The 12,666-nt window shown below is 40.6% G+C and overlaps 1 protein-coding gene across 12 annotated transcripts in view; it reads right to left on the reverse strand.

Annotated features, from left to right (window-relative positions):
- TNFSF4 (TNF superfamily member 4) overlaps window positions 1-12,666 on the reverse strand; it is a 322,273-nt gene that overhangs the window by 268,859 nt on the left and 40,748 nt on the right. For all 12 annotated transcript variants that reach the window (XR_002346951.1, XR_002346943.1, XR_002346944.1 and 9 more), the window contains exon 3: window positions 2,358-2,435. Coding sequence is in view for 2 of the 12 variants with exons in the window: in XM_021102255.1 (XP_020957914.1) it covers window positions 2,358-2,435 (78 nt within the window). In the remaining 10 variants the exon portion in view is untranslated. The remainder of the gene's footprint in view (window positions 1-2,357; window positions 2,436-12,666) is intronic.

Consider the following 12,666-nt stretch of genomic DNA (forward strand, 5'->3'; position numbering starts at 1 on the left):
TTGGCTTTTAGAGCCTCACCCACGGCCTATGGATGTTCCCAGGCTAGGGGTCCATTTGGAGCTGTAGCTGCCAGCCTATACTACAGCTAGAGCAACGTGAGATCTGAGCTGCGTCTGCGACCTACACCACAGCTCATGGCAATGCCGGATCCTTAACCCACTGAGTGAGGCCAGGGCTCGAAGCCGCGTCCTCATGGATGCTAGTCAGGTTCATTACCCACTGATCCATGACAGGAACTCCTGTATTGTTTTTCGTTGTAAGTAATAATTTACCTATTTAACTTGTGGTAATTTTAAATGATTGTGTAATCAGCTCTATCAATCTTTCCCTTTACAGCTTTTGTTTACTTTCTCACTAGAAAAACATATAGGCATTCATCTTTATTTTCTAGTTTTTTACAGTGTCATTGCTCTTTATTTAACTAATTCCATTTGGGATTTGTTATATGCTACCAGGTAAAAATCTATTGCTACTTTCTTCCAAATAGTTTATTAATTGACCAGTACCATTTTTTGAATAGTTATATTTTTTTACCCTGTTATCACATGCTAAATTCCCACATATACTAGGGTTTATATGTGCTCACTCTATTCTGCTGGATCTATAGCACTGTCTTTTCTTGCAGAACCCTGCCTTTGCTTTATTGTCTTTATAACACATATTAATATCCCACTGAAGATATCTTTCCTGTTTATCATTCCTATTTAAAATCTTCTTGGCTTACTTTCCTCTTTATTCTTCCATAAGAAAATCTTCTGTGCCCCAAGAAAATGATTTACTCAGAACATAAAAGACAGGAGTTCCTGTCGTGACTCAGTGGTTAACAAATCCGACTAGGAACCATGAGGTTGCGGGTTTGGTCCCTGCCCTTGCTCAATGGGTAGGATCTGGCGTTGCCGTGAGTTGTGGTGTAGGCCACAGACACAGCTCAGATCTCACGTTGCCTTGGCTCTGGCATAGACCAGTGGCCACAGCTCTGATTAGACCCCTAGCCTGGGAACCTCCATATGCCATGGGAGCAGCCCTAGAAAAGGCAAAAAGACCAAAAAAAAAAAAAAAAAAAAAAAAAAAAAATTAAAAAAAGAACATAAAAGACAAATTAAAATCATTTTGTCAATTTCCATCAACCTCCCCAAATAAAATACTAATGGAGCTTTTTACTAGAATTGCATTAAACTTAAAACTGGGGGGGAAATTGGTATACATATTTACAAAACTGAATCTTTCCATGTAGAAACATGGTATGTCCCACAGTAAAAATAAAAAATTTTTTAAAAATTTAAGTTGATTTTCTTCATACAAGTCCAGCGAATTTCTTGTTAACCTCGAAGAAATGAGAATTTTTATGGCTCTTAATGCACATTGCTGTATTATCTCCAGAAGTATTCACAAAATGTAAGATTGAAAATGTCCCCCTGCCAGTCTGAGCAGGTAAAAAAAAAGTATCTCGCTGTAGATTTAATGTGCACTTCTTCGACTTTTCATGCGGTTGAATGATGTCACATATATTTATTTATTGTATTTCTTTGTGAACTCTTAGCTTTTGCCTATTTTCTATATTAAGAATAATACTTTGACCTAGCAGGTGGAAGTATTTTTCCCAGCACATCATTTGCCTCCTCTTAATTTTGCATATTACAGTTTCTGACACACATAATTAAAATTTTTCCATCTACGCAAATCTATTCTTTATGGTTTCTTCATTTATACTCAGGAAGTCCTCCAATTCAAAAATCATAAAAGTATTTGTGTATATGTTCTTCAAGTCATTTATATGTTCTTCTGTTTGTTTAAATTTTAGGGAGTTCCTGCTGGGGCTCAGCAGGTTACAAACCCAACTAGTATCCATGAAGATGTGGGTTCGAGCCCTAGCCTTGCTCAGTGGGTTAAGGATCTGGTGTTGCCATGACCTGTAGTATAGTTCACACACGCGGCTTGGATCTGACATAGCTGTGGCGTAGGCCAGCAGCTGCAGCTCCAATTTGACCCCTAGCCTAGGAGTCAAACTTCCACCCTTCAATCCTTGGCATTAAGCCTAAAAAATTAAATAAATAAAATTTTAGTTCCCAAATCCACACTGGATTTATAGAAGCCTATGATATAAATGGAATAAAGGTTGGGTTTCATTTTGAGTTTTAAGGATTGGTTTGTTTAAGTCTGCATACTGAACCATGTTCTTTTTTTTTTTTTTTTTTTTTGGAAGTTATTCTGTGTCAAAGCTTTTTGGTTTACTTAATTTTTAAGTACAGAATTTCTTGGCACATACTCTTCACTGCAGTAATAAAATGTTCTCATTATTAAAGGACTTTAAGCAGTTACAGCTGAAGCCTTCTTACTAGTGTGTTTAATAAGGTACCTTTTAGTTAAAAAATGTTGAATATCACTCAACTGCCAGCCGCTGTCCCTCTGGGGCTTCTGCGAGTCTTCTGAATGGCTGCAATAGTTAAAGGGGTTCTTTTACCAGCGCCATCTGTAAAAATGTGTTGCTACAATTCACTTGCGTACACAATCCCCCAAGGGTACAAAGAATTAATTTACAATCACAAGTCTGGCATTCTTAGAAGAAAGCTGTTCAACCAAAGGAAAACATAACCCTCTGAGAAATCAAATGGGTCTGGCAGACTGAACTAAGATTTCCAGCAAAGTACTATTTACACAGCAAAGCTAAGGCACAGGAGAAATCTCTAACATCAAATATCGTACAGTATAGAAAACATTAAATTGAATGTCTGAAAACCTCGAGTCCTTGTTCCAACAACAATGATTTGACCTTGGGCAGATCACTTTAATGAATTCCAATTTCCTCTTATAAAATGGGTGACCTCATAGGATTACTGCCAACACTAAATGAGAAAATTTATGTGAACGTAATGTATACACTGTAAAGCAATGGTCAAAATATTAGTAGTTATTAATTAACCTGGGATTGAACTTAGGCTACTTCTCTAACTGAAGAGATGGCAGCGCCTGCCGTCCTTGGCCTATTCAGCCAGTCTTGGGACGCACTGTCTACATGCCCACTGCCTCCATTCAAGGCATGCCCCAGTTCTGAACCATGCACACTTCCTGCCCACAGCACTCCCCAGGGCAGACATATACATTAGCTTAAGTCTAGGCACCTTCAAGAAGGTAGGAAGGTACTATGTCTAGGCAGGAAAAAGAAGAATAGCATTTACTGAGCCCCTATCACATGTTGAGTACTGAAAGATACACTAGCAAAATAGAGGTGAGTGAGGACAGTTCTCTCACTTTTTGCCTTAATTTTCTGGCTGTACCAGACTCATAAGGTCTACAACGATCTAACACACACCACTACCAGCCAAAGGGTGTTCACACACATGAACTACATTTCTATCCCTGGGCAGTGTTAGGACTGGGAAAGGGAGAGAATTTACATGCAAGCTGTGTGGAGTCAAAGGAATACTTTTAAAATGATTTATAAGTTTAGCTGGCTCAAAGATGTATTTGTGCATCTGTAAGACTGAGGTCCAAAATTCTTCACAAGAACTCAGGATCAAGTCTAGGCTCTTCTTCCAAGAGGACTCTGCCCAAGTCACAATAAAGTCAAAACACAGTGGGAAGGCATTGAGGAGGGAAAGGGCATGGTCAGATCTGTGCTTTAAAAAGAGTACTCTGAAAAAAATTAAAAAATAAAAGCGTATTCTTGTTACAACGAGGTATCACTTTATACTAGTCAGAATGGCCATCATCAAAAAGTCTACAAATAATAAATGCTGGAGAGGGTATAGAGAAAAGAGAATCCTCCTACACTCTTGGTGGGAATATAAATTGATGTGAACAGTAAGGAAGTTCCTTAAAAAACTAAATATAGAGTTACCATATGATCCAGAAATCCCATTCCTGGACATACATCCAGAAAAAAAACTCTAATTCAAAAAGATATGTGGGAGTTCCCGTAATGGCTCAGTGGTTAACGAATCCGATGAGAAACCACGAGGTTCAGGGTCAATCCCTGGCCTTGCTCAGGGGGTTAACAATACAGCGTTGCCGTGAGCTGTGGTACAGGTCACAGATGTGGCTCGGATCTGGCATTGCTGTGGCTGTGGTGTAGGCTGGCAACTACAGCTCCGATTAGACCCCTAGCCTGAGAACTTCCACATGCCATGTGTGCGGCCCTAGAAAAGACAGAAAGACAAAAAAAAAAAAAAAAAAAAAAAGAGAGATACGTGCACCCAAAGTTCGTAACAACACTATCTACAACAGTCAAGACATGGACACAACCCAAATGCCCATCAACAGAGGAATGGATAAAGAAGATGTGGTATACGTGTGTGTGTGTGTGTGTGTGTGTGTATACATATATATACAGAGAGAGAGAGAGAACAGAGTATTAGTCAGTCATAAAAAAGAATGGAAGACAAATATCATATGAGTATCACTTACATGTGGAATCTAAAAAAAGATACCAAAGAACTTATTTACAAAACAGAAATAGTCTCAAAAACAGAAAACAAGCTTATGGTTACCAAAGGGGAAAGTGTGGGAGGGGGGTAGGGATAAATTAGGAGTTTGCAATTAACAAATACACACTACTATATATAAAATAAATAACAAGGACCTGCTGTATAGCACAGGGACCTATATTCGATACCTTGTAATAATCTGTAATGGAACAGAACCTGAAAAAGAATGTGTATCACTTTTCTGTACACCTGACACTAACACAACATTGTAAATCAACTACACTTCAATTAAAAAAAAAAGAGTACTCTAGTTGCTATATGGACAACAGAGGGGAACACCTCAAGAAGGGAGCAGGAAGGCTTACACGGTGGTAGGTGGCTGATGGCTTGCTCTAGTTCAAGAAAGTTAACTGTGTCCATATCTTCCCAAGGTCACATCTAGTGCCATCAGGTTAACAGACTGAAATACAGAGTCCTGTTGTGGCTCAGCAGAAATGAACCCAACTAGTATCCGTGAGGATGCGGTTTTGATCCCTGGCCTTACTCAATAGGTTAAGGATCCAGACCCAGCATTGCCATGAACTGCAGTGTAGGTCTCAGATGCAGCTCGGATCTGGCATTGCTGTGGCTGTGGTATAGGCTAGCAGCTGAAGCTCCAATTTGACCCCTAGCCTGGGAACTTCTATATGCTGCAGGTATGGCCCTAAAAAGCAAAAAAAAAAAAGACTGAAATAGGTGAGTATTTATACCAAGTAATCTTGCAAATGCTACAAATCCACGTTTCCCTACCTCTCTGCACTCAAGAGCCAGTTTATCAGCACAGTATTGCCTAGAAGGCTTCTACAGGCCATCAGACAAGAGGGGCAGTGGCTTTGAGTTTGATGCATCCTGTTCCCTCAGGCCAGAATGTTCTTATCACAGCTCTCAGCATGGCTAGCTTGTTTTCTCCCTCAGGTCCCTGTTAATAGAGGACACCTCTAACTGCTCAAAGTCTGTCTCCCTCCAACTATGTCCTCACTGTTAGTTTCCTTCCTGGCACCTACCACAATTTATAATCACATATTTTTATGTCTGCTTGTTTGTGTTCTATCTCCCTCACTGGACTGTAAGCTTTTTTAAAAAATTGATCTCTGATTTTTCAGCCTCTAACACAATTCACCAATAAGAAAAATAGCCTGCCTGCAGCCTACAGACAACAGAGACCAATACTGTACCACCTCTGCAGGGTAGATATCTAAGCACCTGCAATAAAAATATACACTTGGGAAAACAGTTGAGACTCTGCAAATAACTCACACACAGGGCAGTGTGTGACAGGCAAGGGCAAGTCCAGGCTTGGAGCCAGTCACTTCCCCAAGTCTAGATCCGGCTAAAGAACCAGGAAGTTCTCACAGTGAAGGTAAGAGTTGAATAAAGACCTAAATGAGGAGTTCCCGTCGTGGCGCAGTGGTTAACGAACCTGATTAGGAACCATGAGGTTGCGGGTTTGGTCCCTGCCCTTGCTCAGTGGGTTAACGATCCGGCGTTGCCCTGAGCTGTGGTGTAGGTTGCAGACGCGGCTCGGATCCCGCGTTGCTGTGGCTCTGGCGTAGACTGGCGGCTACAGCTCCGATTCGACCCCTAGCCTGGGAACCTCCATATGCCTCGGAAGGCCCAAAGAAATAGCAAAAAAAAAAAAAAAAAAAAAAAAAAAACCTAAATGATGGGTGTATTACATTTCTATAGTAGTTCCAAGCTCACAAAAGGAGATTCTTATTTGTCAGAGAAGGTCATTAGGAAGGTATGACTAGAGGTTGACCCTAGAGCTAGACCCTAGGCAATCAGAGGCTCCCCACCTGCTCCCCCTGGCCTTAGAAAGTACATCCATGCACCACCCCTACTTGAGAGTAATTTTCATAGATGCTGCCCTGAGGGAGCAAGGTGTTGTTGAGACCATCTGGACAGTGTACATGATCAAAGCCAGCTATATTAAACTTTTCAGATTCTGCTGAGCAGATACCAAGATCTACTCGTCTTGTGGCCACCCAAGGCAAGCCTTGCACGTAAGTTTCCTTGCTTATTAAAACCATCACCTACCTACCCATCTAGAATGGTATGCGTCTTTTCTCTTCTCCCTGGAATAGTCTCTGCCCTTCATGTACATGGGTCAGTTTGTGAACCAACAGCATTTTTCATGAATTCTTATATCAACCCAGTGAAGAAAGCAGAAAAGCATAAAACCAAATTAGGAGTTCCCATCGTGGCTTAGAAGGTTAAGAACTCAACATAGTGTCTGTGAGGATGTGGGTTTCACCCTGGCCTTGCTCAGTGGGTTATGTATCCAGCATTGCCACGAGGTGTGGTGTAGTTGCAGATGGAGCTTGGATCTGGCATTGCTGTCGCATAAGCCAGCAGGTGCAGCTCCAATTTGACTCCTAGACTGGGAATTTCCATACGTCCCAGGTACAACCATAAAAAGAAAAAAAAAAAAAAAAAAAAAAAACGAATTAAAGTCCAGATCATCTGCCTCCAAGTTCAGAACTCTTTACACCATCTATTTCCAATTAGAATGTATTTTTTGTACTCCTACTATGGGACAAATAAATGAGGGTATGAGGTAAAACAAAACATAATCCCTGACCTAGCTAAGTTAAAAACTTGCAAAACAATTTGAGACTGCTCCCACCATCAACCACCACTTCATGCTAAACTTGAGGCTGTGGGAACTCAGAGACAGAGAAAAGTGTGTAGGCTGAGAGCCAGGAGAAGCTGTTACAGAAAGTAAGTTTGAGTTCTGCAGACCAGTCCCAAGGCCCCTTCAATGCAGAGGAGTAGACTTGCATTCACTGTGTCCCTGCTGAACTCATCTCCTTCACTTTCACTGATGAAGACATTTCAGAACAAGGAGGTTCTTTTCTAATCAACAACGTGCTGTACCTGCAAATATCTGACACTGTTACGGCCAGTGGGAGTCTTTTCACTCAGATAATTCCCTGATCAGTCTTGCATCCTCTTGTTTCTTTCTTCTGCTCTGCCATTTTCTACCTACCCAAAATAAGACTGCCATTGCTGATCACAGCTGCATCCCTTTTGATCGCCAACTGCCTATAGCACGTGCAAAAGGGGGCACTAGCAGCCTCCATCTACCAGGTCTCCTCAGAAAATGTCATGCTGTCCCTGAGCATTACTCTCCTGTGCCCTAAGTGTCAGCTGCTGGTCATGATCCTGCTACCCCTCACAGAAGTCAAGGAGAGAAAGAGCAAGAGAAGAGAGGAAGAGGGGAATGTTGTCTCTGATGAGAAGTTAAAGGCCACCAGTTATTGCTATAGGTGACAGTCCATGACACTAGGACACAGGCTAAGTCTGCCAGTAAAGCTGCTGAATGATTCTACAGACTTGCTTGTGCCCAAGAAGAAAGCGTGACCCTTTGCCCCTACCACTGCCACCCAGAACACAACTCGTAAGTAATTACTCAAATCTATCCACCTCATGGGTGGGAAACCCAGTTCTATATGTTCTATGTTCTCAATTGCACCTGCTGGAAGATGATCCTGTTCTTCCACGCTTCCCAACTTCTGCTGAAGTTTCAATCAGAATCTGATTTTCTTCCTGGAGGATGACTGGGCCTTTTTCACTTTCTCATTCAAGTAAGAAACAAGAATTTCATTCCATGCTGTTAAATAAATAAACCAGTGAAGCCTCCTGTTAAAATATCTTCTCTCAAGTGTATTTGCTTGCATTGTATGCTTTTCATACCAAGTCCTAAATAGACCAAAAACAGATTTACTTTTAAATAAACATTGTTTCCAGATGTAATCTATGGACACTGTGAGATGAGGCATTTTAAACCTGTCAGTTTAAAATCCATCAAAGCAAAATACCAGCTATACTTATATAATATAAAATAAACTGCTAAAATTTTTTTTTTTTTTGTCTTTTTGCTATTTCTTAGGCCGCTCCCACGGCATATGGAGGTTCCCAGGCTAGGGGTCCAATCGGAGCTGTAACCACCGGCTTACACCAGAGCCACAGCAACACGGGATCCGAGCCGCGTCTGCAATCTACACCACAGCTCATGGCAATGCCGGATCGTTAACCCACTGAGCAAGGGCAGGGACCGAACCCGCAACCTCATGGTTCCTAGTCGGATTCGTTAACCACTGCACCACAATGGGAACTCCCTAAAATTTTAAATTCTAAATAATTTTTCCACAAGGTGAAAATGTCCAAAATTCCATGAGAAAAATACTCTCATTGTCAAAATTAAACAATAAAATGGCAAATCAGACTAAAGCTTCTATCAACAGGTGAAGAAGATGTCAAAGGGGAAATGTTAAAGGCAGGGATCAATTGGGAGGTTGGGATTCCCAGAGGCACACTATACACAATCAATAACAAGAAGCACAGGGACACCTACTCAATATCCTGTAATGGCCTATATGGGAAAAGAATCTGAAAAAGAATGGATATATGTATAACTCATTCACTTTGCTGTACACCTGAATCTAACACAACATTGTAAGTCAACTATACTTCGATAATTTTTTTTTTCTTTAGGGCTGCACGTGCAACATGTGGAAGTTCCCAGGCTAGGGGTCAAATTGGAGCTACAGCTGCTGATGTAGGTCAGCCACAACCACAGCCACATGGGATCTGAGCCACATCTGTGACCTACACTGCAACCTATGGCAACGTCGGATCCTTAACCCCATTGAGTGAGGCCAGGGATCAAACCTGCATCCTCATGGATACTAGTTAGATTCATTTCCACCGTGTCCACAATGGGAACTCCTATACTTCAATAAAATTTTTTTAAAATATTCAGGAATTCTCTCTGTGGTGCAGCGGGTTAAAAATTCAACTGTAGTAGCTCTGGTTGCTGTTAAGGACTGGGTTCAATCTGCCTGGCCCAGTGGATTAAAGTATCCGGCATTGCCACAGCTGTGATGTAGGTCACAGTTGTGGCTGGGATTCAATCCCTGGCCTGGGAACATACATATTCTATGAGTGCAGCCATAAAAAAAATTCAAATAAAATTTTAAAACAAAGATAGAGCTGTCATACACACACACACATAATAATAAAGTAGAATATTACTTGCCATAAAAAAGGCATAAAATGTTGCGATTTGCAACAATATGAGTGGACCTGAAGGGTATCATGCTAAGTGAAATAATCCAGAGAAAGACAAATACTGTATGTCATCACTCATATGTATAATATAAAAATAAACAAATGAATATAATAATATCAAGGCCTTAGTCAACGAAATGCAGAAATAAAGGCATCTTTAAATCTAGTCCACTGAAGGCAGATATAAACTTTAAGTTCTATTGGCATATAAATTGAGGCTCCAACCTCCCACAAAGTATTTCTTTCCAAAAGAGGAGTTGAACTCCCTGGAATAATCAGAAAGGCATTGAGAGAAGAAAACGGATTCCCAGTCACAACTCAAAAAGGTGTAAAAAAATTTTGTAACCAGCTTGCCAGAAACAAGAATGTGGCAGATTTATGAAGAAGGGGCCCAGGATTGGAGAGGAGGACAGAAAAGTGGCTCCCATATTCAAGACGAAGTCAATAGGCTGTCTTCCTACATTTAGAGTCACCCAGGGCTCCTGAATGGTGATAATGAAAGGAGCCATTATGGAAATGTCCCATCAGTCTTGATCCTGGACCTGAGGGGTCAACCACAGAGACCTTCGTCTTCAGGGGCAGTCCCTCTCCCAGTGATCTCTAGGAAAGAGGCTCCAATCATAGGTCTCTGCCTTAGCCCTTGCACCTTGGGAACTCCCAGGTTGACTCATTAGAGCCTCAGCCTTTTCTCTATCTCTCTTCTTGTGCTCTTTTCATTCTTCCTGGCCCCGACTGTAACATATTTGAGTTGTTATTCTGGGGGGGGTGCTCCAGGTCCTGAGCAGGGCCAAAAGCCAATTTTGGGGGGCTTTCTCCATATATCTGGCACCAATTAAGCTATGAATTTATCCTTAACACTATTTGGCCCTTCATAGTTTCTGCGTTCCTTGGTTTATGTTTTCTCAACACCTTTCTGAGTCCTTCTCTTAATAGATTTTCAGCCTCTCTGGTTAGATGTTTGAAGTGGGAAGATGAGCCCTTATCATTATCATTTGGGATCTGGAGTCAAGGAATGCTCTGCAGACTCACTCATGATATGGTTTGATTCTTCTTGATGGAATCCAAATAGGTTGTGGTTGTAATCCATGACCTGGTGAAATACAAGCATATCCCCTACCCCACGTAGTAAGTTTTCCAGGGGACCAGAAGTTTGTTAATGGATCCTGCCACCAAATCAAGGGCTGTTCAGCCTGAGGGAAGTTAATCTTTTTTCGTTCCGTATTAAAATGTCTCTCTGCAGCCGCTTTTTTTTCCATCAGGGGCCAAATTTTAAAAATTTAAAGTGAATAAAGTTTTATTCAAAAGTGTCTGTTGTGACTTAACTATTACTGTGTCTCCCCCTTTTTGTTTTTGAAGAGCCTGTTTTACATGTAAATTGGCTCGTTCCACAATAGCCTGTCCTTGGGGGTTGTAAGGGAGACCAGTGGAGTGAGCAATATGCCATGTATCCAGGAATGTTTTAAATTGAGAACTGATATAAACTGGACCATCATCACTTTTAATTGCTTGTGGCAGGCCCATGACTGCCAAACAGGCGTATAAATGACACATAACGTGTTTAGCAGATTCACCAGATTGAGCAGTAGCCCAAATAAATTTAGAGCAAATGTCAATACATACATGAATAAATGATAATTTCCCAAAAGATGAATAATGAGTAACATCCATTTGCCAGAGTGCATTTGGGACAAGTCCCCTAGGGTTAACTCCAGGCTCAGATTGAGAAGGATTGTTAATAGTTTGACATGCACAACATTGACGGACAATTGTCTTAGCTTTAGCCCATGTTATTCCAAATCTCTTTAAGGCCTTGAACATTTACATGTGTTAAATCATGAAAATGTTGAGCTTCTTGTAACACAGGTGTTACCAAGCAATCAATTTCTTTATTACCTTCAACTAGAGGTCCCGGTAAGTTAGTAAGTGCTCTGATATGAGTGATATAAAATGAGTATCTTCTTTCCCAACAGTCTGTAATTCTGTAAATAGATCTAATAACAAGATAGGTAAATTTTGTTTAATGGTAGCGGTTTCAATCATTTTGGCAGCATGAACTACATATGCTGAGTCAGAAAGAATATTGATTGGCTCAGGATAGTCCCTCAAGGCATGGATTACAGCAGTTAATTCAGCCTGTTGAGCAGAAAGCTCCAGGCATTTCTATAATCTTTGATTAGCCACATAACCGGCCATCCCTTTACTACTCCCATCAGTAAAGATCACAGATGCTTCAATGATGGGTGAATCCTTCACCTTTTTTGGAAGAATCCATTGAGTTCGCTTTATAAATTGTCGAACAGGGTTTTTTGGATAATGATTATCTATTGATCCTACATAATCTGCAAAAGCAATTTGCCAACCTATATGGTTTTGAAAACAATTTTGGATTTCCTTAACAGTTAAACTAACAATTACATGATTCAAATCTTTTCCAGACATTTGTACACAACGAGTACAACCTTTGAGAATAAGTTGTGTCATCAAGTCCAGGCACGGAGACAAAGATTTCATGACATTATTGGGAAGAAAAAGCCATTCAAGAATATTTTCTAATTGCATCAATATTCCCATGGGAGAATGAGGAGAAGGCATAATTACTAACTGAATGAGCTGTTTTAGATTGACCCGACTTAGTTGGGAATTTTGTATTTTATTTTCAATCTTTTTTAGTTCCTTTTCCGCTTCTGCAGTTTGAGAGTGGGGGCTGTGTAATTTAGAATCTCCCCTAAGTAAGGAGAATAGATTTGACAATTCATATGTAGGAATCCCCAAATACAGTCAGAGCCAATTACTATCTCCTAACAGTTTTTGTAAATCATTTAATGTGATCTCTTCTTAATTCTACCTTTTGAGGGTGAACAGTGCTATGTTCCACCACAGTTCCCAAATATTGATATGGACTTTTCATTTGAATCTTATTGGTAGCAATAATCAATCCTGCTCCTTTTAGACAGGATTGCAAGCACTGAAAAACTTCAAGCAGCTGCTCCCGAGAGGGTGCAGCACAAAGTCTATCATCTATGTAATGAATAATATAGCATTTAGGAAATTGTTGTTGAACTGGCTCAGTAACTGAAGCCACATAATATTGACACAAGGTAGGCTGTTTAACATACTTTGAGGCAGGAC

Source organism: Sus scrofa, chromosome 9 (assembly GCF_000003025.6).
Source record: "Sus scrofa isolate TJ Tabasco breed Duroc chromosome 9, Sscrofa11.1, whole genome shotgun sequence".
NCBI classification, from domain to species: Eukaryota; Metazoa; Chordata; class Mammalia; order Artiodactyla; family Suidae; genus Sus; species Sus scrofa.